This window comes from Clavelina lepadiformis, chromosome 7 (genome assembly GCF_947623445.1).
Source record: "Clavelina lepadiformis chromosome 7, kaClaLepa1.1, whole genome shotgun sequence".
Taxonomy (NCBI): domain Eukaryota; kingdom Metazoa; phylum Chordata; class Ascidiacea; order Aplousobranchia; family Clavelinidae; genus Clavelina; species Clavelina lepadiformis.
This window is the reverse complement of record NC_135246.1, coordinates 9,222,523-9,243,285: the sequence shown is the minus strand read 5'-3', so window position 1 is coordinate 9,243,285 and position 20,763 is coordinate 9,222,523. Positions and strand designations below refer to the sequence as shown.

General features: G+C 33.4%; 2 protein-coding genes across 2 annotated transcripts; one reads left to right on the top strand and one right to left on the bottom strand.

The window, feature by feature from the left end:
* Positions 1 to 241: 241 nt before the first annotated feature.
* LOC143464783 (nuclear valosin-containing protein-like) lies at positions 242 to 7,241 on the top strand. Its single transcript, XM_076962769.1, has 18 exons — positions 242 to 358; positions 505 to 569; positions 2,242 to 2,294; positions 2,570 to 2,724; positions 2,896 to 3,055; positions 3,164 to 3,604; positions 3,728 to 4,003; positions 4,081 to 4,258; positions 4,376 to 4,504; positions 4,672 to 4,775; positions 4,881 to 5,095; positions 5,865 to 6,039; positions 6,111 to 6,223; positions 6,302 to 6,426; positions 6,539 to 6,620; positions 6,713 to 6,791; positions 6,884 to 7,059; positions 7,151 to 7,241. The coding sequence occupies exons 1-18, from the start codon at positions 308 to 310 to the stop codon at positions 7,196 to 7,198; spliced, it is 2,625 nt and encodes an 874-aa protein (XP_076818884.1). The 5' UTR covers positions 242 to 307; the 3' UTR covers positions 7,199 to 7,241.
* An 829-nt stretch (positions 7,242 to 8,070) lies between these two features.
* LOC143465597 (uncharacterized) lies at positions 8,071 to 19,843 on the bottom strand. Its single transcript, XM_076963980.1, has 12 exons — positions 19,356 to 19,843; positions 16,311 to 16,507; positions 16,026 to 16,140; positions 15,544 to 15,750; positions 15,175 to 15,330; positions 14,737 to 14,919; positions 13,557 to 13,653; positions 13,026 to 13,388; positions 12,300 to 12,782; positions 12,018 to 12,196; positions 9,984 to 10,187; positions 8,071 to 8,979 (listed from the first exon to the last, which is right to left on the bottom strand). The coding sequence occupies exons 1-11, from the start codon at positions 19,425 to 19,427 to the stop codon at positions 10,011 to 10,013; spliced, it is 2,229 nt and encodes a 742-aa protein (XP_076820095.1). The 5' UTR covers positions 19,428 to 19,843; the 3' UTR covers positions 8,071 to 8,979; positions 9,984 to 10,010.
* Between the last annotated feature and the right edge of the window lie 920 nt (positions 19,844 to 20,763).

The window sequence follows — 20,763 nt, the reverse complement described above, 5'->3', positions numbered from 1 at the left end:
GAAATAAACTTGTAGTAGACGGCATTTAATCAGCTAAAATGGTCTCTTGTCGACAAGGGTGCTACAAATGTTACTTATTTTTGCACTTATAATTTTTACTATGCAATATTGACTATATTATATTTATAAGACAAATTTAAAACTTATATCCCATTTTCTGTTTAAATAATAAACAATTTTCAGCATCGGGAAATCCCCACTATGTAACTCATGTTTTGACATGATGGTTTTGTTAGGTAAGGATTGCTAAAAAGCAAACAAAAAGCCAACATGTGTTGAGTAGGGTCAACCTATAGTGAAAGACAAAATGCCAACTTATACTTCTTTTGATCGTGCCTTACCACTTCGCATAAAAAAGGTAAGATACTACCAGACTGTGCGTTGTAGGCCTATACCAATAAGCGATACCATAACTAACTTACGGTATATTGAACTAAGAACTAAACCTGCAATCAAATCTCGTTATCGTCTATTTGTGATTTTATTTTTCCTTTGAAAATTTAGTACGTCGCTACACACAAAATAATCGATCTTGATGTGATGGTAGCAGATCTGCAGAAACAATACAAGTAAGTGTCATTTTTTGTAGTATCATATAGATTAGGGAATCCTGTGTGAAACTTGATAAAAACCTGTTTAATAAATAGCGTAGTGCGACAATCGTTATCCTCGGATTAAAAGAAGTCTATGCATGACTTAAACTTGGTGATGACTCCTTATCATTTATCCCTGGTTGCAGACCTGGATTTTGTGCAAGTTTTGACTGTCACATATTAAATTTTAAAGAGCACGGATTGTTTGACCGTATGTAGGTCACGCAGCCTGTTGTTAAAGATTAGGTTAGGAGAAAGGTTATACAAAAGTTGAATTTTGCTATTAAGTTTTATTGGAGTTAGATTTAGATTATAAGCTGACTTTAAGTTAGTTTTAGGTTGCTATGTTGTAACATTTAAGTTAGGTAAACAAGAAACTGTGAAAAGTAGCTTCGGATGCACAATTTTTAATGGTGAAATAATGGAAGCCTAAATTTTAATTGTTTGTTTTGTTAATTTCGAAGTTAGATTACCCCAATTTAGAACTGTTCACCAGATCTACTGAACAGACGTCATTAATGTCTTGTCTAAGGGCGTTACAGCAATAGCACCACTGGGTATGGAACATGATACTTCAACAGAATGGAGAGAACGGAGCCAAACTTTTCACTATGGGGACTTGGGTTGCGTTATTGTTAGTCTAGCGCTCTAACGACTCAGTCACCAAGCCCACAGTGGATGGGGCAATGTATTGACAATCCAGATGGATTTATAAAACTTGTTTTTATTAAGGTTTTTCTGGTTTCTACTATTAGAATATTTGGTGTTTTGACAGAAAACATTGATCAAACATTGATTTTTTACTCAGTACAGTTTTTAGTGTATTTGTTAGTATTTAAGATGATTTAATTTGAGAACTGCATATTTTGCCATATTGGGAAGTGTGTGTAATAAGTGAACAAAGAAATAAGACTTTAATGCACTTCCTTACGTCAAAAGTAGTAGTTCTGCAAGGCTGATTTGTCATCAAAACCTGTCATACTTTAAGGTTGGGATCTTTGGGAACTGTATAATTTGATAGCGGTAAAATGTGAAAGTCTAGTATGTTCTAATCTATAAAGTAAGTTTAAAATAACAAAAATTTTGTTTACTGAAGATATGTATAGTAGTTAAAATGTATAAATGTGAAAGTTAATTTTTGTTGACATGTGAGTTTTGAAATTAAATCTTCAGAGATGTGAAATTCCTTTTGGTTACTATGGTATTTAAGCAGAGCCTGTGTAACTGGAAAACAACTACTGACCACTGTTCCCTCTAAAATGCGCACTGCTGACACGGACTCCGCACACAAAAAATCTGTGCTACGCACGAGAAAAAAATCCAACCTGAATTGAAAATAAAATAAACCCATAATAAAGCCACGCGTACGTCTGATGTTGCTCACAGTGGTCCAAGGGACTGCTCAGGGAGTTAGTGTGTTTGCTCAGACTCGTGAAAAATTAGAGGGAACATTGCTACCGATATGCCTATCTTTTAAATTTGCTTGAATAAATAATGGTTATCATGCAAATGCAATGTTTTTAAAACGTTTCATTAATCTTGTTTTGTAAATATGGTAATAATGTGGTTAGGAAAAAATATGATATTGTTGCTCATATCATAGCACACACATCTCATTAATATTAATAACCTTATTTTATTTTATCAGGAATGACTATGGTAGAAGAAAGAGGAATGCTTTTCGAAAACTAGTTGCTCAAGGTGTGCTCACATTATTCTAAATAAAAATGGTGTTTTGTTTTGATAAATAACATTTTTCGAAAACGTTATCTGATATCTTTGATTGATCAAAACTCTGTTTTTAGCCAGCATAGTACCATACATAGATATATAATTTTTTATAAATTTTCATTTTTCAATGCCCCCTTAGTGCTTTAATTTAAAATGATTCCAGTAATTTTAACTGTTGAAATATGTAAATTGCTTATAACCTATCCCATAGTGCTTGTTTTAAGCTCAATTTAATGTTTATGTAGTTCATAAAGATCTTAAGAATGAAACACAAGAAGAATTTGGGATTGCAGAAAAATCTCGGAAGAAAAGGAAGAAGCATGTTGAGGAAAATCTGAGCAACCAGTGTTCTTCTTCAGATTGTTCCACAGATGATGAAATGCAATATGTTGAGTACTCGGTAAGAAGTTTGATAACTAATATTTATGTAATTAGTAACCTAATCACCATTCCAATAAATTGTCATTACTTTGGTAATGGTATCTTTTTTATTCCAACCTTGTTCTATATCAATAATCATGTCTGTGTTGAATTACTATTTGCCACTGACTGCATCCCTGTGATATTACAGGATACCAACATGATGAATCAGTCCCTGTCTTCACTTTACAACAAGCAAAATTCAACTTCAGTTGTGAGTAAAGGTCTTTCATCTAGCCCACAGCCATATGAGCAGCAGATTATAAAACCAACCAATAACATAACGCAAAAAGGAAAATCATCAAGTTTAAGTAATGGTTTAATATTTCCAGTAAAACAAACAGTTGATGTTATTAGCTTTTACCTGAAACAGGTGAAACTTATTCAATGCTGAATTTATCTTGCATTTTATTTTTAAGGCTGGTTTATTGATAAGACATCAGAAAAGGGAGTCATGAATGTCAGTAGTTATCAAGCATCTGATAAAGTTATCAAATCAGCATTAAATGCTGCCACAGACAATCATCCTCACCATCCCGATTTAAATAATTCTGTCAAGGAGCAAATTGATTTACAAACGATAGATTTGATTGAAAATGAAGACTCTGTGAATAACTGCAGCAAGTTGGACAACTCAACATTAAAAGAAAAAGTTTTAGACACACCAACAGGGAAAATAGTGAATGAAAAATGTAAAAAAAATAAACGTTTGCCTAGCAGTAAAAGAAGCCGTGTTAAACGCAAAAGCAAACAAAATAACAATGAAAAGTCAGATGAAGAAGAAATGGTATTTCCTCAAAAGAAACTGTTTTCCCTTCAAACTGTTGAGATCAATTTCAGTGATGTTGCCGGAAATGATGGTAAGATTTGACAGAACAAGTTCTGTGTAGAATGTACAATAATGAAGCATAAAACCCTGTGTATTTTCTTCAATTTTATATTGCACACATGAAATGAAAGCTTTCTATACATTCTATATTTAGGTGCATTGCGAGAATTAGCAAGGTTGTTGCTGCATATGAATCACCCAGAAGTATATAGCACCCTAGGAGTTTCTCCACCGAGAGGGGTTTTACTGCATGGACCACCAGGGTGTGGAAAAACTCTTCTTGGAAAAGCAATTGCTGGTCAACTTAACATGCCACTACTAAGACTTGTTGGACCAGAGTTAGTTGCTGGTGTTTCAGGAGAAAGTGAACGCCGTGTTCGTGATTTGTTTGAAACTGCTCAAAATAGTGCACCATGTGTATTATTTTTAGGTAAATTCACAGAAATCCCAACATTACATCATTCTTGTAGATTCCCCATGTTTAGTGTTGCTTAATTCCATTATTAGATGAGATTGATGCAGTTGCACAAAAGCGTGATAATTCATCAAAGGAAATGGAAAAAAGAATCGTTTCTCAACTTCTTGCTTGTCTTGATGAGTTGAATCAAAGTAACCACAAAGTTATGGTGGTTGGAGCAACAAATCGTCCAGATACTTTGGACCCTGCATTACGACGTGCTGGGCGGTAAGTACATAACCATCCGCCGGGAACAGCATGTTTGTCAATGTTTGCAAGCTTTTTATTTAAATTTACTTTGTAAGTTAACTGGAAATTAGTCTAGAAAATACTTTTAACATATAGGTTTGATCGTGAAATATGTCTTGGAATTCCAAATGAAAACGCAAGAAGACAGATTTTAAAAGTCATGTGCAACGGATTAAAATTGGAAGAGGACATAAATTTTAACCTAATCGCCCGTCTAACTCCTGGGTACGTGAAGAATTTTGAAATCTTTTTCATGATGTTTGGAACTGTGCTTACATTTTTGTAGCACCAATTACAATTATTTTCTACACAGTAACACTAAGTTGTAAAAGGGTTCTGCTAATCTTTATTGTAATTAATAAACTATATTAAAGTGGCAAAACGTTTTTCAGGTATGTTGGTGCAGATTTATTGTCTCTTTGCCGTGAAGCTGCGATGCAAGCTGTGACAAGAATATTTGACTTCAGAACTGGTTCTCAACATGATTTATTGAAAGGTTTATAAACTTATAAGTGTTTTGTATTAATAGACAAAAAAACATACTTCATACCTCTGTATCTGTTCCCAAAACATGTTTTAATGCACTTGATGATTTTTACAGGGACCAACGACATATTAAAATATTTTTCAAGTTCAACACCTTTTACTGAAGAAGAGTTGCAAAAGCTGTCAATTGAAACTGGTGATTTTGAACTAGCTATACCAGATGTGCAACCATCAGCTAAGAGAGAAGGTTTTGCCACAGTGCCTGGTGTGACTTGGGACGATGTTGGTGCACTGGAATCTGTTCGAGAAGAACTTTCAATTGCAATTTTGGTAGCTATGAAAATTTTTAAGTTATTGTATGTTGTTACACACCACATATTTCTGAATTACAGCAGCATAATACATAAAATTAATGATAGTTTTGTTTTTGCCTACCAACAATTTAAGGGGGTGTTGTTTCAAGTTTTTGTTATTTATTTAACTATAAAGGGATAAAATGTGCGATGGTGTACCCAGTTTCGGGAATAAGAAGAAGCCTAAGTGAATCCTAACTTGAATACATTTTCCTAATACCAACTTAATTGTGAAATTTTGACGAACCTGATTACAAACATCAGAAAAACCAATCGCAAAGTTCCTGATGACGTTACTGAATTTACCAAATAGTTGTGATATAGTTTAGTAGGAAAACCATAAGTATGGTCAAATTATGTGGTACTGAATGTCATTTACCAAAGGAATTATATTCTTAGAAGCCAACAAATTATCATTTTCCAAAAATACATTATGTTAAGCTCTTATGTTATGCTATTGCCCAAACAGAGAAATACATTGCTTACTTATTATTGTTTGATTAATAAAAGCAAAAGCAGACTATATAGGATTATTAAGATTAACTTAAAATTATCAACATGAGCTTGCTCTTTAGGTAGCGATGAGTGTAAAAAGCATATTATTGTTTGATATTGATACGTATAGATTTGGAATTTGTCGTTTTCAAAATTGTGTTATTTGTATTCATACAAACTGAAATAAATTTAGCATGGGTCAATTCATAACCCAGTTGAAAAAGCCATGACAGTCATACTTATTTTCACAGGGTCCAGTAAGAAATCCAGCAATTTTTTCGTCACTTGGTCTTTCCAGAGCATCAGGTGTGTTGTTAGCTGGTCCACCTGGTTGTGGAAAAACCCTCCTTGCAAAAGCAATAGCAAATGAATCTGGCATCAATTTCATTTCTGTCAAAGGGCCGGAATTGCTTAATATGTATGTTGGTAAGTATTGCTCGATGGAATTCAATTTTGCTGGTAGCATGTACTTTTCATTTGGGTACTTTTACGGTCAGGTGAAAGTGAGCGTGCAGTTAGACAGTGTTTTGAGCGAGCTCGTGATTCTTCTCCATGTGTTATATTTTTTGATGAATTGGACTCACTCTGTCCAAGAAGGTCATCTGTTGAAGTAAGTGTGAAAAGTAATCCAATAACCAAACTTGAGGCTTCCTTTATCACAGTAATACTATTTATTATTGCAAAACAGACTGGAGCAAGTGCTAGAGTCGTTAATCAAATGCTGACTGAACTAGATGGTCTTGAATCCAGAAAGCAAGTTTTTGTGGTAGCGGCGACCAACCGACCTGATATCATTGATCCAGCTATTCTAAGGTAAATCATAAAGATATAAAGACCAATCATAAGACAATAACTGCATGGAAGGATATAAATGATAGCAAGAAGGGCAAGGTTTTATGTATCTATCTGTGTCCGTCATTTTTAGACCAGGACGCCTGGATAAAACATTGTATGTTGGAATCCCCTCGCCTGAAGAACGAGTAAAAATATTGGTCACAATCACAAAGGTTTGTACGCTTTTACCTTACTTTTCCTGCCCCTGAATATAGTTTGCTTCAAAGCATATGTATGAGGAACATAAACCTGCTTGGTGTTTCAGAATGGCAGAAAACCCTTACTAGATGATGATGTATGTTTCGAATCTGTTGGAAAGGATGAGAGATGCAACGGCTTTACAGGTATCTTTCAATATGTGCTCATTAAAGAAAATCAGAAACAGGTTAATGTTTTGTTTTTAAGAATCTGTATTGACCTGTATGTTATGTTACAGGTGCTGACTTGTCTGCTTTAATGAGGGAAGCTGCTCTTAATGCAGTACGTAAAAGTGTTCAACATCAGTGGAATGTCATTCTTCCTGAAGAGAATACGCAACCGGAGACCGTGAAAGTAACAAAACAAAATATTGATGATGCTTTTTCAAAGGTTCATCCATCTATATCAAACAAGGTATTTCTTTGGCGTTGAATGCATTGGTTATCTATGGTATTCACTTGTGTACTGCACAGTATATCGGTCTTATATTTGTCTCGCTTTTCAGGATCGATTAAAGTATGCTGAAATGAAAGCGGGCTTGCATCATTCCTGACACAAGTTTAACGACTTCATTTAATAAATTTTAAAAGATCATCTTTGTGTTTGTTTTTTTTTTTTGAAGACATCCTTGAGCAGGCTCCAGACCACGCAATAAGAAAGTTTTTGATATTGGTCATTGTTAATAACACTTCTAAAAATTGCACATCTATTTGTGCGAGTGACATCCGAATCACTTATGGATGTCACAACATGTTTAAGTTGGATAAGGGGATTTCGTTCTACTTAACAACAGTTTTCCACTTAAACCGAGATGGTAGTGATATTTTTTACCCTTGGTGTATATCTTTCATGGACAGCTTCAAATACAGTCATATCAATTTCTTGTGGAAATGTTTTTAATTTTTATAATTTTATAACAAAAAGTTATGATATACGATACTGTAAATGCCTGAAAGCACCAATATTTCAGAATAGTTCTTGCTAATTTCCAACCTATTGTGAAGTTCTTTTTCAGGCAAGCCTGTTTATAATTCAATGGTCTTTAGATTTGGAGTAGTTTATACATTAGGAGAAACGCAACAAGATTAATGAATTCTACATTTATCTGATGTATGCATAATTACTGGCTACCATCAATTAAATATCAAGCTAAAAGTGTATTTAAAGATATAGCCAGAAAAAAATATGTTTACCATGTATACAATATGTAAAAGACATTTGTTGAGTACCATTTCCATGGCAATCAAAGTAAAACTTACTTTTTGCTTTTATGGGTCACCTAGTTTTATGGGTTACCTTGATCTTAATGTACATGAAAATTTACTTATGGTAGGTAATAATAATTGAATTTAACAGACTAGACTGTAATCACTAATGTCACTAACTTAAATGTGTATTCAATACACCAAAAATTACAAATTTATTTTGGTCATATGTACTTGGCACTTTGCTTAGAGAAAACCACATATACTAGCAATAGAAAGCATCAAAAACAATTAAAATTAATCATTATAAATAGACAAATGCACAGTGGTCTCAAAAAAGTAAGAACCCTAGTATGGTAACAACATTACAAGTTACCGAGAAATTATATGCAAGAAAGTGCAATGAAAAACAACTATAGCAATTCCACCAAATGGCTTATTATTTTCAGTATGTTATCATTAATTTTTTTTAGACACATTAACCAAAAGTAGTATATTATTACTTACAGTTGATAAGCATATGTGCTTCATTAATAGATATTTTAGAAAATATAAAACACTTTGGTATTTCAAGAAACTTATCGTGAAATGCTTTACTTATACAATGAAAGTGTCCACTGCAAACACAGAAAAATGGAAGCAATACATAAATACACTATAGCGTAAATGGAAACAACAAAGTTCTCTTTTAGAGAAACCATTAATGGGGCATCAACAGACTGCTAATGCTCCATTATACACAAACACAGTGAACTGATTGCAGTAACAAAATTAAAGGAAAATAAATAGCAGGCAAGCAATGTTACGAGCCACAGTTTGTTATATTTTAAATATTCAGGTAAGATTTTTAAATTAAATATAATATTTAATGAAAGCTGTTCCATACATTATGCTCATATGCTACAGTGTAGTATGATATATTAAGACCAGGAATGAAAATGTTTGCAAAATTGGCACAAAAAATATTTGGCACACAAATGTATTGGCAGTTAATTACAAAATTTTAGCACAACTGGATGTTGGAATTGCAAACGCAGGTAGAGTCATATGTAAAACAGATAACAATGACATCTGCACTTTCGTCTGTCGATAAAGCTTCATTCTAATTAACCAAGCAACTGGGTCATAGCTAGAAAAAAATAAAGAACCTGGTAAGTGGTAACACTAGTCAAATCTTCCCTTAAAGAACTAGAAATTTTTAAACTTTGCAACAGAAGGCATCAGATCAATCAAATTTAAATACATTTAGTTTTTTTTTTTGCGCATTCATTCTAATATGCTTGCAGATTCTGTTAGTTACAAAACTTTTGTTGTAATAAAATTTTCCCCAAATTTAAAAAAACAAAGGTTAAGCTAAAACATCAAAAGCTTGAGCATCGTACCCAAAGTTTTTTATAAAACAATAAGAGAAATTATCTTTTTAGAACTTGAGCACTTCGCCAACTTTAAAAAGCAATGAAGTAATACTACACCTAATGACGGAAAAAAAAGATCACTGAGATGACAATAAATTCTGTATGTTACCATATTTTAAAACTAGAAATTATTTAAATTATGCACAACGAATTGTTTTAATGGTGTTTGAGTGTCCTAAAAATAGCCAATACTGAATGAAATTAAGTGAAGGTACTCTTCCCATTAGTAACTAAATATTTAAAACATTTTCCAAACAAAAGGTTGGCTCTTGGGCCACATTATTCAAACATGTAGCTGTCTTATGTTACAAACAGTTATTACACAATTGGCACTTGTTGTTTATACCTTACATTGGTACTTATATGATATAAACAAGTAAGTGTGCCGAAGATAGTAAAAAGGAAAAACACCTAAATACTCATACCACATTCCAACTGTCATGCCATTAGTGCAAGCTTTGTTACATGTCTTAGTAGAAACATGTAGTGCTATTGATTTATTGTACAGGGGTGTAGTAATATTCATAATAAAGTCAACACTGTTTCAGCTAAACAATACAAACTTGCAGTATATTCTATGTGGCTTAATACAATACATTGGTCCTAAAATCTATCACCTAAAACAATTCATTCCTGAAGGAAAATTAACATAAATGGACAAAATATTTTACCACAACCCTAGTTTACAAATGCACCGATCAATATCATGACACACTACCTTATTGATGAAGACGCTAATCTCTTATCATGATAGTATATTGGAAAGCAGTGGAGGATTTTGTGGACCCCAAAAGTAAAGTGGATTGGCATCCTTGTCATCAAACTTTAACTGAAAACTCAACTGAATGGCTTCAGATCGATCAAGGGTAGTAGAACTTTTCCTTCTAGCTTCAGTTCTTTTTTGGGAAGTTTCCGTTAACTTCTAGAATTTATCTTAAATTAGCAATTTTTTAGTGGAACAATATTGCAATAAACAACTTAAATAAGCACACGAAAGAACAGATTTGATAGGAAGCATAATAGCTAATAAACACTACAGTAGGATTTACCTAAGTCAACACCTCAAGGGGAACAGAAAAAAAGGTAACTTAGGACAACAACATATTAATATGCGCTAGCTTACACAAACTAAAGAACCTTTTCTTTCTGTAAAACCCGAAAATTTGTAAAAATGGAAGAACACTAAGAGGAAACACTTTTTGGGTTGTTGTACATATTTACAATAATGTTGTGTACATAACTCTCAAAATGCAATTATTACTGAAATTGAAGATTTGTTATTGTTTTGCCTTTGTCAAAGACTTGTTCATTATAAATGTAGGAACAAAAAAATGGAAGCCGTGATAATAATATAGATCAGAGGTATCCAAACTACGACCTGAGGCCCAACTGCGGTTAGGCACCTGTTTATTATTGTTCCGCGGCTATCATCAAGCTCACACGTAACTTCGTAGCAAAGATAAAGAAATACGAAACAAACGTTGGAAGTTTAAGTCTAACAAACTTTATTTCAATATGGTTTACATAAAACTGTTCAACTTCAAAGTATTCAAGTGCAAATTATTTTTCGAAGCATTTCGTCGTAATTATTAACTTGCATTCCTTAATTGTAAGGTGACCTAAGTTACGGTACGTTATTGAGCAAATATTGCATAAAAATTTAAAAATTATGTATCACAAAAACTTCACTGTGCTGTAATTTCTTATAGTCCCACCTGTAACGAGACCCTGTAGTGCCTGTACACTGCAGTTAACTGTTAAGTGCTGTTATGTGTTACATCAAACATGGCAGAACCAAAGGAACTTTTCGAATCAAAGTACATAGAGCAAAAATCTTCATTGTTATATAATTCAAAACAAAAATATCATGAAAACCAGAATGACTGACAAGCATTCATGTGACGTCTTCGCATCACATCACTGCTCCCACGAAGAACGTTAAAATATTGCCGTCTTTAATCAGCCGATTTTGCATTTCATTATATTAATTCTTCTATGGCTTTTTATTTTATATAGCGCTGGGCGGCGTAAACCTTGCGTTTGTGCTACCTGTTAGAGTTGTAGGGGCAAGCGAGTCGCTACAGTTGTGTGACTTTTTATTGCTTTGGACGATATTTTTATTGGCCTATTATTTAACATTTTCAATTAGAAAATGAATTTTACGGTCAATGCCTTTGTTCATGGTCTTTACGATATTTAGTGCGTTGTAGGCAGGCAGCTTCACACATAGTGAGTGGCGAGTGAAAAAGTTTGGACAACCCTGATATAGATAATACAGAAATGATAATAATACAGATAATACAGAAAAAATAGGTTCTCAGCTGGGGACAAACATTATACGACAACTGAGGCAAGTTGTTCAGTTAATACATCCATGGTCAATACAGTCACTCGGTTAGTACATCCCAAGAAATTGGGACGTAATTTTCTTCTTCATTACCGATTTTAAAAACCCTGGTTAATACATACAGCCACCGCTTAATACATCCAATTCTTCATGCAGAAAAATTGTTCTTAGTGTTGACATAATAGCCTAATTTGAACGAAAATCTCATTGAACAAATAGATGACCATCTCAGGAAGACATTCCTATTCTATTCTCTAGAAGTTGTTTAGTTACAGTTTTAGGAAAACTGGTTATTACATCCAAGATCAACTGGTCCCAAAGTGGATGTATTAACTGTTTGAATTTTACTGTAATGTGATTATTTTTGAAATGCCAATGTTTATATCATACAGTTTGGAAAATAACCTTTAGCATTTTTTGTTGTTCACGAATAATTCCCTTCATGTCGTAATGAAACCCTGATGCTCGTCTCATTGCTTCATTTAAAGGAAATGTTAAAATGAAGTCTCCTACGCGAGTTCTTGGCCAGGGATTGGAGGCAGCTGTCTTTTTGGCTGCTGTGCTTGCTATACTATACGGGGACTCTAAATAATATTTAAGCATCTGGCTCAGATACGCATACCAAGAACAAGAGTATACTATGACTTATCACTATACGGACAGCATAGAAAGATTATAGTAACTTACTGTAATTTGCAAAGGACTTTAACTTTGGCTTTCCACTGCCAGGCTTGTTTGACTTGGGATTATACTTTTTGTTTGGTGAAGTGGTTCTTGAAACTGGAGCAGAGTTCAAAGATTTTTTCCTGCTAATTGTCTTATTAAGGGGGACAGACCTTCCAGAGTCCAGCACATCACTGTGATCAATGTTATCCTCCCTAACATAACTGGACGAAGGTCTTGCTTCGACAATCGTAGACAATGAGGGAACATCTTGCAAAAAGTCATGGTTTTTAGAATTATCCACGTGTGTTACTTTGGAAGAAATATTTTTAACACTCAGCTTCCGAGGCGTTTTCATCAAATGAACATCTACATTGCTTGTGAAATTATCTAAATCTTGTGCAGATTTAGGTTGATTTGAACGGTCAACTGATGAACCACTGGAGGCAACACTACTGGAGCTTAAATTGCGAGGAAAACCTTCACATGATGTTTTGCTGGATGCGGCTGCAAAATTAGATTGCAAAACTTCAGCCAGCTATTAAGTATTTATACCATATAGGTATATATAGCATGTACTTCTAGCATTGAAAAAGTAAATTGGCATAATCTTCAAATTCTAGTAAATATAAATTGAATGAAACCATTCACAAAATTGTTACGACAAATTTTATAAAAGCCTGGAGACATTTCCAAAAAATTGGAAAGTTTTTAAATATTTCATAAACTCTCAGTTAACTGTTAACTTACATTCCATGCTGTCAGTGGACATTCTGCGAATGGTAGGTAATGACAATGACTGAGGTGGCTTTTTAAGTTTACTGCCATCCATGACATTCTTTGACTTATCACTCTGTGGTTTCCCAAAAATATATTGCCTCTTTTGCTCTGCTTCCACTGGTTTGTAGGTAACCACATTTTTCTGTGATGTTTTTGACTTCAGGTCCAATCTATGATTACCATCCCTTTGAACGTATTTAACTTTTGCGCTGCCTGACTTGGAATTAGAAGATCTTACACCATATGAACCAACAGTGTTTTTTCTTCCTGAGCTTGGTGTGGGACTAATACAAGATTCCCGAAACTCTTTCCCGCCATGCTCAGCATCACTTTCTGGTAAATAAATTTTGTAAATATTAAACAACAAGGAAATTGCAACAAAATTAACCTAATGCTATCAATAAACTTTTTAAAGACATGGAAAGTAAATTTAGAATTTTTATGTGATATTGTATGCAATTCTAGTACATTTAATAATTTCAGTTTTACCACAAAACACACCTTTAAAATTCAGGAGATCAATCAAATCATTTAACATTGACCGTTTAGCTATAAAGTCTGCTTGGCAATCCATGCTTAAAGCAGGACTGAAATTAACCTAAAGAGAAAACAGTCAGTTTATCGTTGATTGCCAAAACGAAGGTTTGTATTCAGTGGTGGGTAGTTTCATGATACAGTACTACAATATAGTGCTAAATCACAATACTGCCATACTTTATCAGGACCATAACTATTACTGTCACAGTGTCAATAACGTACTTCGATCCCCCAATACTGAATGGTTGTAGTGAAGTCAAGCATGTTTAGTCGATGCCAAAATTTTCAACATAAAAATTACATGGAAGTCAAACTCAGACATTGTGAAGTTTCTAATTCTTATTTGTTTTAACACATAGATAGAACCTTTCACTTAGCGATTTAAAAACTTTTTATCTTATAACGCATCAATACATTGCAAAATTTTAATTGTTGTCTCGCCTTTCTGTTTATTGAAGTAATGTAATCTCGCTGTTCATCACAAACTTCATTCTTAACCCCATTATTTAGTCATTTTTACTGTTTTAATCAGTTCTAGGTTCCCTTTAGTTATAGCAAATTTATATTGACAAATACATAAATACTTTAAAAATGATTTCTTTCCATTTCTATACAAACTGCCAACAACAAACTGGTATGTTTTATATCACCATCTACCCACCTCTGATTGTATGGCATCTTATTTACTTCTTAAAATACTCTAAGATGATAACAAGCCAATCATAATACCATTATGGATCACTATAAACAAGTGGTTACCAAAGTTAGTTACCCAGTACCCTAAGGTTGAAGTGCATAGTTACCACGGGTCCGAGAAATAGATACAATTACTGGGGTAATTATTATTAGTAAAAGTGACAACAACCAAATTAATTATTTACCAGTTATGTGCAGAATGCATTACTTACAAGTCAAAACATTTATTAAGTTTTACTATAATAAAATTTCTATAATATATAATAACTAACTATAATAAATTTCTATTTCTACAATAGAGGTTATTAGTATGTTGTAATTTATACACTAAAAACTTTATTAAGTGTTTGATTGAGGTTTTTGAATGATCTTGAGGGGTTTCGCAGCAAGGAAAGTTTGGGAACTACTACCATAAACTCAAGTGGCATTGTAACTGAAAAGGATGAACCTCTAAAAGCCAAGGCGTCATCTGATCATCCACAAGAATGTCAAAACCAAACACTTCAAAGCAGTTTTGGCACTTGGGGACGGATGGTGACTGTGTTGCTAATGTAAGAGTTATTATGTTGCTAATTTGATGCCAAAGCAGAATTTCATCAAACCCTTCTAGCTGATGCAAATAACTTCGCAGCTGTAATTAAAGATAATTCTTTTAAAAAATTGCAATGATTTATAATTTTATTGTATTCAAACAAATTGCGAACAGTATTAGTTTCCATATTTGTGAGCAAAATGTTATCGATAATATACTTATCACATAGTGATTAATTAATTATCATATAATTACTGGTATGACTCAATCTTGGCACTGATAAGTAGTGAACTGTAGCTCAATTCTTTGAATAGAGCAATAAAGCTTAAAAAAATTGGGATGACAAAACCTGACCTGTGATAAGGTCCATTTGCAACCTGATCCAACACGTTCCTTATCAACACCATAAGAGGGCCCATACTTGTTTATGGACGTGTTAGTTAGATGAGAGAATACATTATTTAGTTGATTCAGATCAAACTTGTCTGTGCTAAAGCGAACTATGCCCTCCTGTAATTAGTTGCAACAGTCAGAGAAAACCATTTTTTCAGTATTTGAGCTTCAGGAAGTTAAGACCGCATCAGTAATGACTATAATATGCTATGACTACGATTTTATAAAATTGTGGGTCTGTATACCTTCTGACAATAACGGTACATTTCTTGATTTGTTCACAGAACGGATTTTTTACCATTGCTCAAAATATTCCAATAGTTATCTCACCTGATACATATATATAGTAAGAGGGTGAAAGGTGGGTACACAGACATATATCCTCAAATCGAATTTGTAACCAGAGATTAAGAATGGGTTGGTAATGTATCTTTGTACAACAACAGAGCAATCATAGGTCAAATGCTTCAAATCGTGAAAAACAAATATGCCTCGACCTCTTGACAGGTCCACTGGCTTGCATATCCAGTAAAGATTCTAAATCAAAACAATAAGACATTTATAAACGAGCTTATTTGCTTTCGTTTATGTTGCATGTTTGCAAAATATCCTACTAATGGAAAGGATACTCTACTAACTAACAGAACGCCATTGCTTTATCTACTACTTGCTGCAGCATGCACAGGTAGGCAGATTGGAAATACATGGACAAGAGTATTATTTTCCATAGCACTAAAACCTTTTGTAGAAAAACGACATGAGGACATAATATTTCAAACAATATTTGTAAACACATAAATGTGTACACTGACTTTTCTGCCATGCTTCTGTGATTCTTTTGCATATTCTGAGACAAATCTAGTATATTCATTTGGAAGAATATAAGAATGTGGATGAAAACCAAACGCTTGCATACCGTAGACACAACTATTAAATGCAAAAAGGGTAATTTGAATAACAAAGCAATTTATTTGTTTACAATCATACCATTTCTATTTCTTGGTTTATCGCAAAAACACTCATACATAACCAGAAACTAAGTTTCCACTTATAAAATACTGTTCACTTTATAACAAAATTACGATATTGAACATGACCTCATTCTGCGAAGATTTCGCACAAGACAATCTTTTCTAGTGATAGCATCGGTCTTGGGGAAGTGGTTAAGACGCTGCCATGGAGCAATTTCGTCATGCTCTGATTTACGAAACCGCTGTGTTTTCCACCATAAATTCCATGATCCTTCCGATTCTGCTTCTTCATCAAATTCTGTCCAACCACGTTCACTTAGAACCTTTGATTTTAAATGTAAGGTTGGTAACAAATAACAACTATGAACAAAATAGCAGTGTTCTAAATAAGGGTTTAAACAAAACCTTTACCACATTATGTCATTGACCATACTACCCATACTTTTTACAAAAGTTATAATCACTGTGATGGTAAATATTCAGAATGAGAGGCAAATGCGAGTAACCTACAGATTGAGCTGATAATGTGGATATGTATACGTGGATCATACCACATAATAAACAAAACAAAGCAAAGTATAAGTAAACAAAGAGAGGTAGTCTATGTTTATTATCAAACTCAAAATACTTAGTCATGAAATTATTATATAAAGTCTAAGTATTTGTGGTTAATCAGAACTCCTCTTATACTAAATTCTCCACATTCTGTACACTCCAATTCTGCACGCTCCCATTTTCCACCACCTTTTTATTAAAGGCAACAATAATTTAAAGAATGTTGGAAAGTGAAGAATATCCAAATTTCAAAGATTTAAATAAGGCATTCATTAATTCTTCACTTTTTGTACGTTAGTACCAATTGGTTTTCGATTCTGTATATTTTAAACAATACTAACACTTATTAAAATACTTATAAAATGGACTTTAATAAAGTGAGCTAAATGAAAAATAAATTTTGACATTTTAATCAAAAATATTGCACAAGTTTGCATTATGCTGTTCTTTGTAATATAAGTTAATGCCAAAAATGACAAACTAATTGGCCTGAAGTGCCTAATTAAATTTAAGCTATGAACTACTGGTATGCATTAGGAATGAAATATCTTCAAATACTGACCTTAACATGCAGCTTGTGAACACACTGAATGACATGTACGTATACCATACTTGACTTATTAAATGTCTCACAACATAAAAGCGTATTTAAATATAAATGGTCACTATGACCACAATTCCTAACTTAACTTGAACAACCGAAATCGGTAGGCCTATTCATATGTCCCAGACTGGAAAGTATTGCAGTTTTTCATGAACAATAGTGCATGCAAAGAAAAAATTTTTAGTGTGATGGTGAGCACCAAAGCCTAAATTTTTTATTATTATGAATTAGTGGTCTAACAATAAATCTTGCCTTGTTTTTTAATAAATCAGTGTGAACGTGAAAAAGTGCAGAGGGAACAATAATAAGTTTCATGCATTCGTGTGCCGTAGTTATGATACTTTCCATTATTATGGGCCTAGCCTTTTTGCTAATGTTTCTCAACTCAGAATATCTATTCAGAATTTCTCAACTCAGAATATCTATCTGATATTTGATGATAGAACAGTTTATGATTTAGTTAAGGCTCGTAGAACAGTTGACAATAATATGAAATCCTTTGAAGAAGCTTTTGCACTTAGCTCTTCAGCTATTAGACTTCTCTCAATTGCAGAGTCCCAGATTAAAACAGAGGTCGCAGTTATTTCTCAGGCATTTGAAGTATCACCGCCTTTAGAAAATGTTACAAAAATTCATTGCATTTCCTTGGAAAATAATAATGTTATAGCCAAAGAATTATGATGTAATTTGTATGAAAATGAATATGTAACACTTCGAAAATGATGTGAGGAATAGTGTTGTTAGTTGTTTGAATGTTTTGTTCAGATGTGTATTAGAGTTTGATTAATTAAAGTAATTGTTGTTATTGTCTAATGTTATGTTACAACTGTTATTGTTTGTTTTTGTATATGGTTTATATATTATAGTCACTTAATGATGTTTAAAGTTTTCTAAGTACAACTATTTTGTCTTGTAGTGTTACGTCCTGTAGTGTCACACAAACATTTTGTTTGTTTAAGTACAATTAATAACAAGTTTTAAATTTGGAACACTTTCTAAACTATATTTATAGTAGGGAAACCCTACTGCCCTTTACCTTGCGTCATGGATTACACAAGAGTAGACTTTTCAAATTTTGTGTTAGTGCTTGAAAGTGAGGTAATGTTTTTGTCTTGTAGTGTCACAGTCTATTTTTTGCTCAAAGATGAAGTTCACATAAAAATTGTAGCATTATAATATTTCCATACTCTTCTTTGTGAAAACTGGTTCAGAAAAAAAAATCTAATATAAATTGGTTTTTGGTGCAATAGCATTCTAATAAAACTATAAAAATTCATTAAAATGTCTTGTAGTGTCACATTATATAGCTCTTTTACAATCGAAACATTATGTTTTAATAAAAATTAGGACAAAAAGGTTACTTTGTGCTTACCGTTTCTTATTCGGTTAACCGGTTAGCTAAAACAGAAATATTTGGATATATATACCCATTAGTTGGATAGTATAATCAATATCATTGATATCTGAACTAACCCTAGTTCTGGATGAGTCAGCGAGCACGTTAACTTTAGAAATTTTTGTTCAACTGTTATCTGTACATGTTACGAACATTCCCATTTGTTACATATTGTTCACTCCATGCCGAATTTTGCTATCTTTTGCATTTTTTGTGATGTCATGCAGATATTTTATGAGTTCTCAGAACACAATGTGCTTTTGACTAGTCAACTATATGGTTTTGTGGTAAAAGGATGATTTTTAAGTCAGGTGGTGTAAATATTTTAGCCAAGTTAACTTACTAAATTATCATTAAGTTGTAAAATATCCTTCTGATACCCTGTAGGTGGTAGTGTGAGCTGAATTTGTTCATCCCATTAAGATTTAGGTTACAGTGCGTGTGTGCCAATAAATAATTTATTGGCAATAAATTACTTATTACAACCAATAGTACTTGAGTTCATGAATGGAAATGGCTATTATGCCAAAGTGGAAATAGGCTAGTCAGTAGGCTAGAAAGATTGAGAAACACTGCTATATGCTAAGTATATGTATGAAAAAGAATTGTGTACAACCTGCCGCACAACTTCAGGAACATGTTCAGATATTCGAAATACCAGCCCATCTTCTTCACTATGTAGGACCATTTCAACTCTGAAATACCTGAATACGCTAACGTCCACTTGTAAAGACTTACCGTAATTAAACACTCATTTTCTGCTGCTTTACAATATGTACCAATCAACAGAATTCAGAATTTCCTAACCACTGTTTGCATCTAAGCCTATTAGGAACCCTTGAAAAAATCTTAAAGGTTTTATACCTATACGGAGAGAGCTATGATCAGTATGATACCGTAGCCCAGCTCTTATCCCAGCCCATGCCCCAAATAGGCGGTAGGCCTATGTTAAAATAGTGGACGTACCGGTAAGTTGTTGAGGTCTAGCCTAGAGCAGAAGTGCATAACCACGTAATACATTTGTATACTAGACCCCTGCTACCCAAATTGTGACGTCATTTGGTTGCGTGCCTCTGCTCTAGACCCAACTGTTGCCTATACTGGCAGCACTCTGACCTATGTCTTTTACATAAAAGCTTCACTGTATCCAAGTTACACGACCGAAATGGCAGCAAATCAGATTATTGCAAGGGTGCCATCCACCGGACTTTTTAAGCTTAACGGGTTTTTCGGTGTCTTGCCCGAGCTTAAAAGGCATTGAAAATGCTACATCATTTACTTTTGAAATCAAATGATTGATTTCTGGGAGCTTTGAACTTTATCGTACAACTCAGGAAAGCATAAAATCTCAATCAATCATGTTATTTTTTGTCAAAAGCTAATAATTGTTCGTGACGTAATAATTCTATAAGTACTGTATAAGATCACACTATGTGTTGCATTAAACTAAATAGCATAACGTTACAGCTATCTACAAATTGGTCTGATTGATACTTATTACAGAGTGTTGTAATTGTTCAGAAAAGTATCTGACTTTATTAAGTTGTTTGTTTTGCCTTCACAATTTTCATAACGTGACTCCAATCATTTTTGACTTTGACTCGAGTCAAGTCGAGCCATTTAGGGCTTTTGACTCGAGTCATCACAACACTGTCACAACGCCTCAAAATGAAATGTCTCATATTTTACGTACAATAGCTTCCTTTTTTAGAATTTTGAAACGCCGTATATCCGTTTATTATAGCTCTATTGTAAAAGCGTAAAACTGGTTGCCTGCAAATGTAAAAGGGCCTATATTGCCCCAAAAATGGATTTGTGACGGGGGACATGGCCTAATGGAGCCCCTATATGTTAGTGGTTTTAATTATTATGTTTTATTATACAACATTATACAATATACAATAAAACTACAATAAACTAAAATAAAAAATTATACAATAAAACCACAATTAATTTTATAGGTTTTTGCCGGAATAAATTTATCAAGTGAAACGAGTAACGTACTCGTGATGCAAGTTATAAGT

Bases quoted from the DNA above. Each gene is read 5' to 3' on its own strand.
- LOC143465597 (XM_076963980.1), bottom strand. From the start codon at position 19,427: ATGGTCCTACATAGTGAAGAAGATGGGCTGGTATTTCGAATATCTGAA. The intron at 14,920-15,174 runs GTCAGGTTTTGT...CTTTAATTACAG, and splicing joins GCAAATGGACCTTATCACAG to CTGCGAAGTTATTTGCATCA. The intron at 12,197-12,299 runs GTAAGTTACTAT...AATATTATTTAG, and splicing joins AAAGTCCTTTGCAAATTACA to AGTCCCCGTATAGTATAGCA.
- LOC143464783 (XM_076962769.1), top strand. From the start codon at position 308: ATGCCAACTTATACTTCTTTTGATCGTGCCTTACCACTTCGCATAAAA. The intron at 4,505-4,671 runs GTACGTGAAGAA...AACGTTTTTCAG, and splicing joins ATCGCCCGTCTAACTCCTGG to GTATGTTGGTGCAGATTTAT. The intron at 6,792-6,883 runs GTATCTTTCAAT...GTTATGTTACAG, and splicing joins GAGATGCAACGGCTTTACAG to GTGCTGACTTGTCTGCTTTA.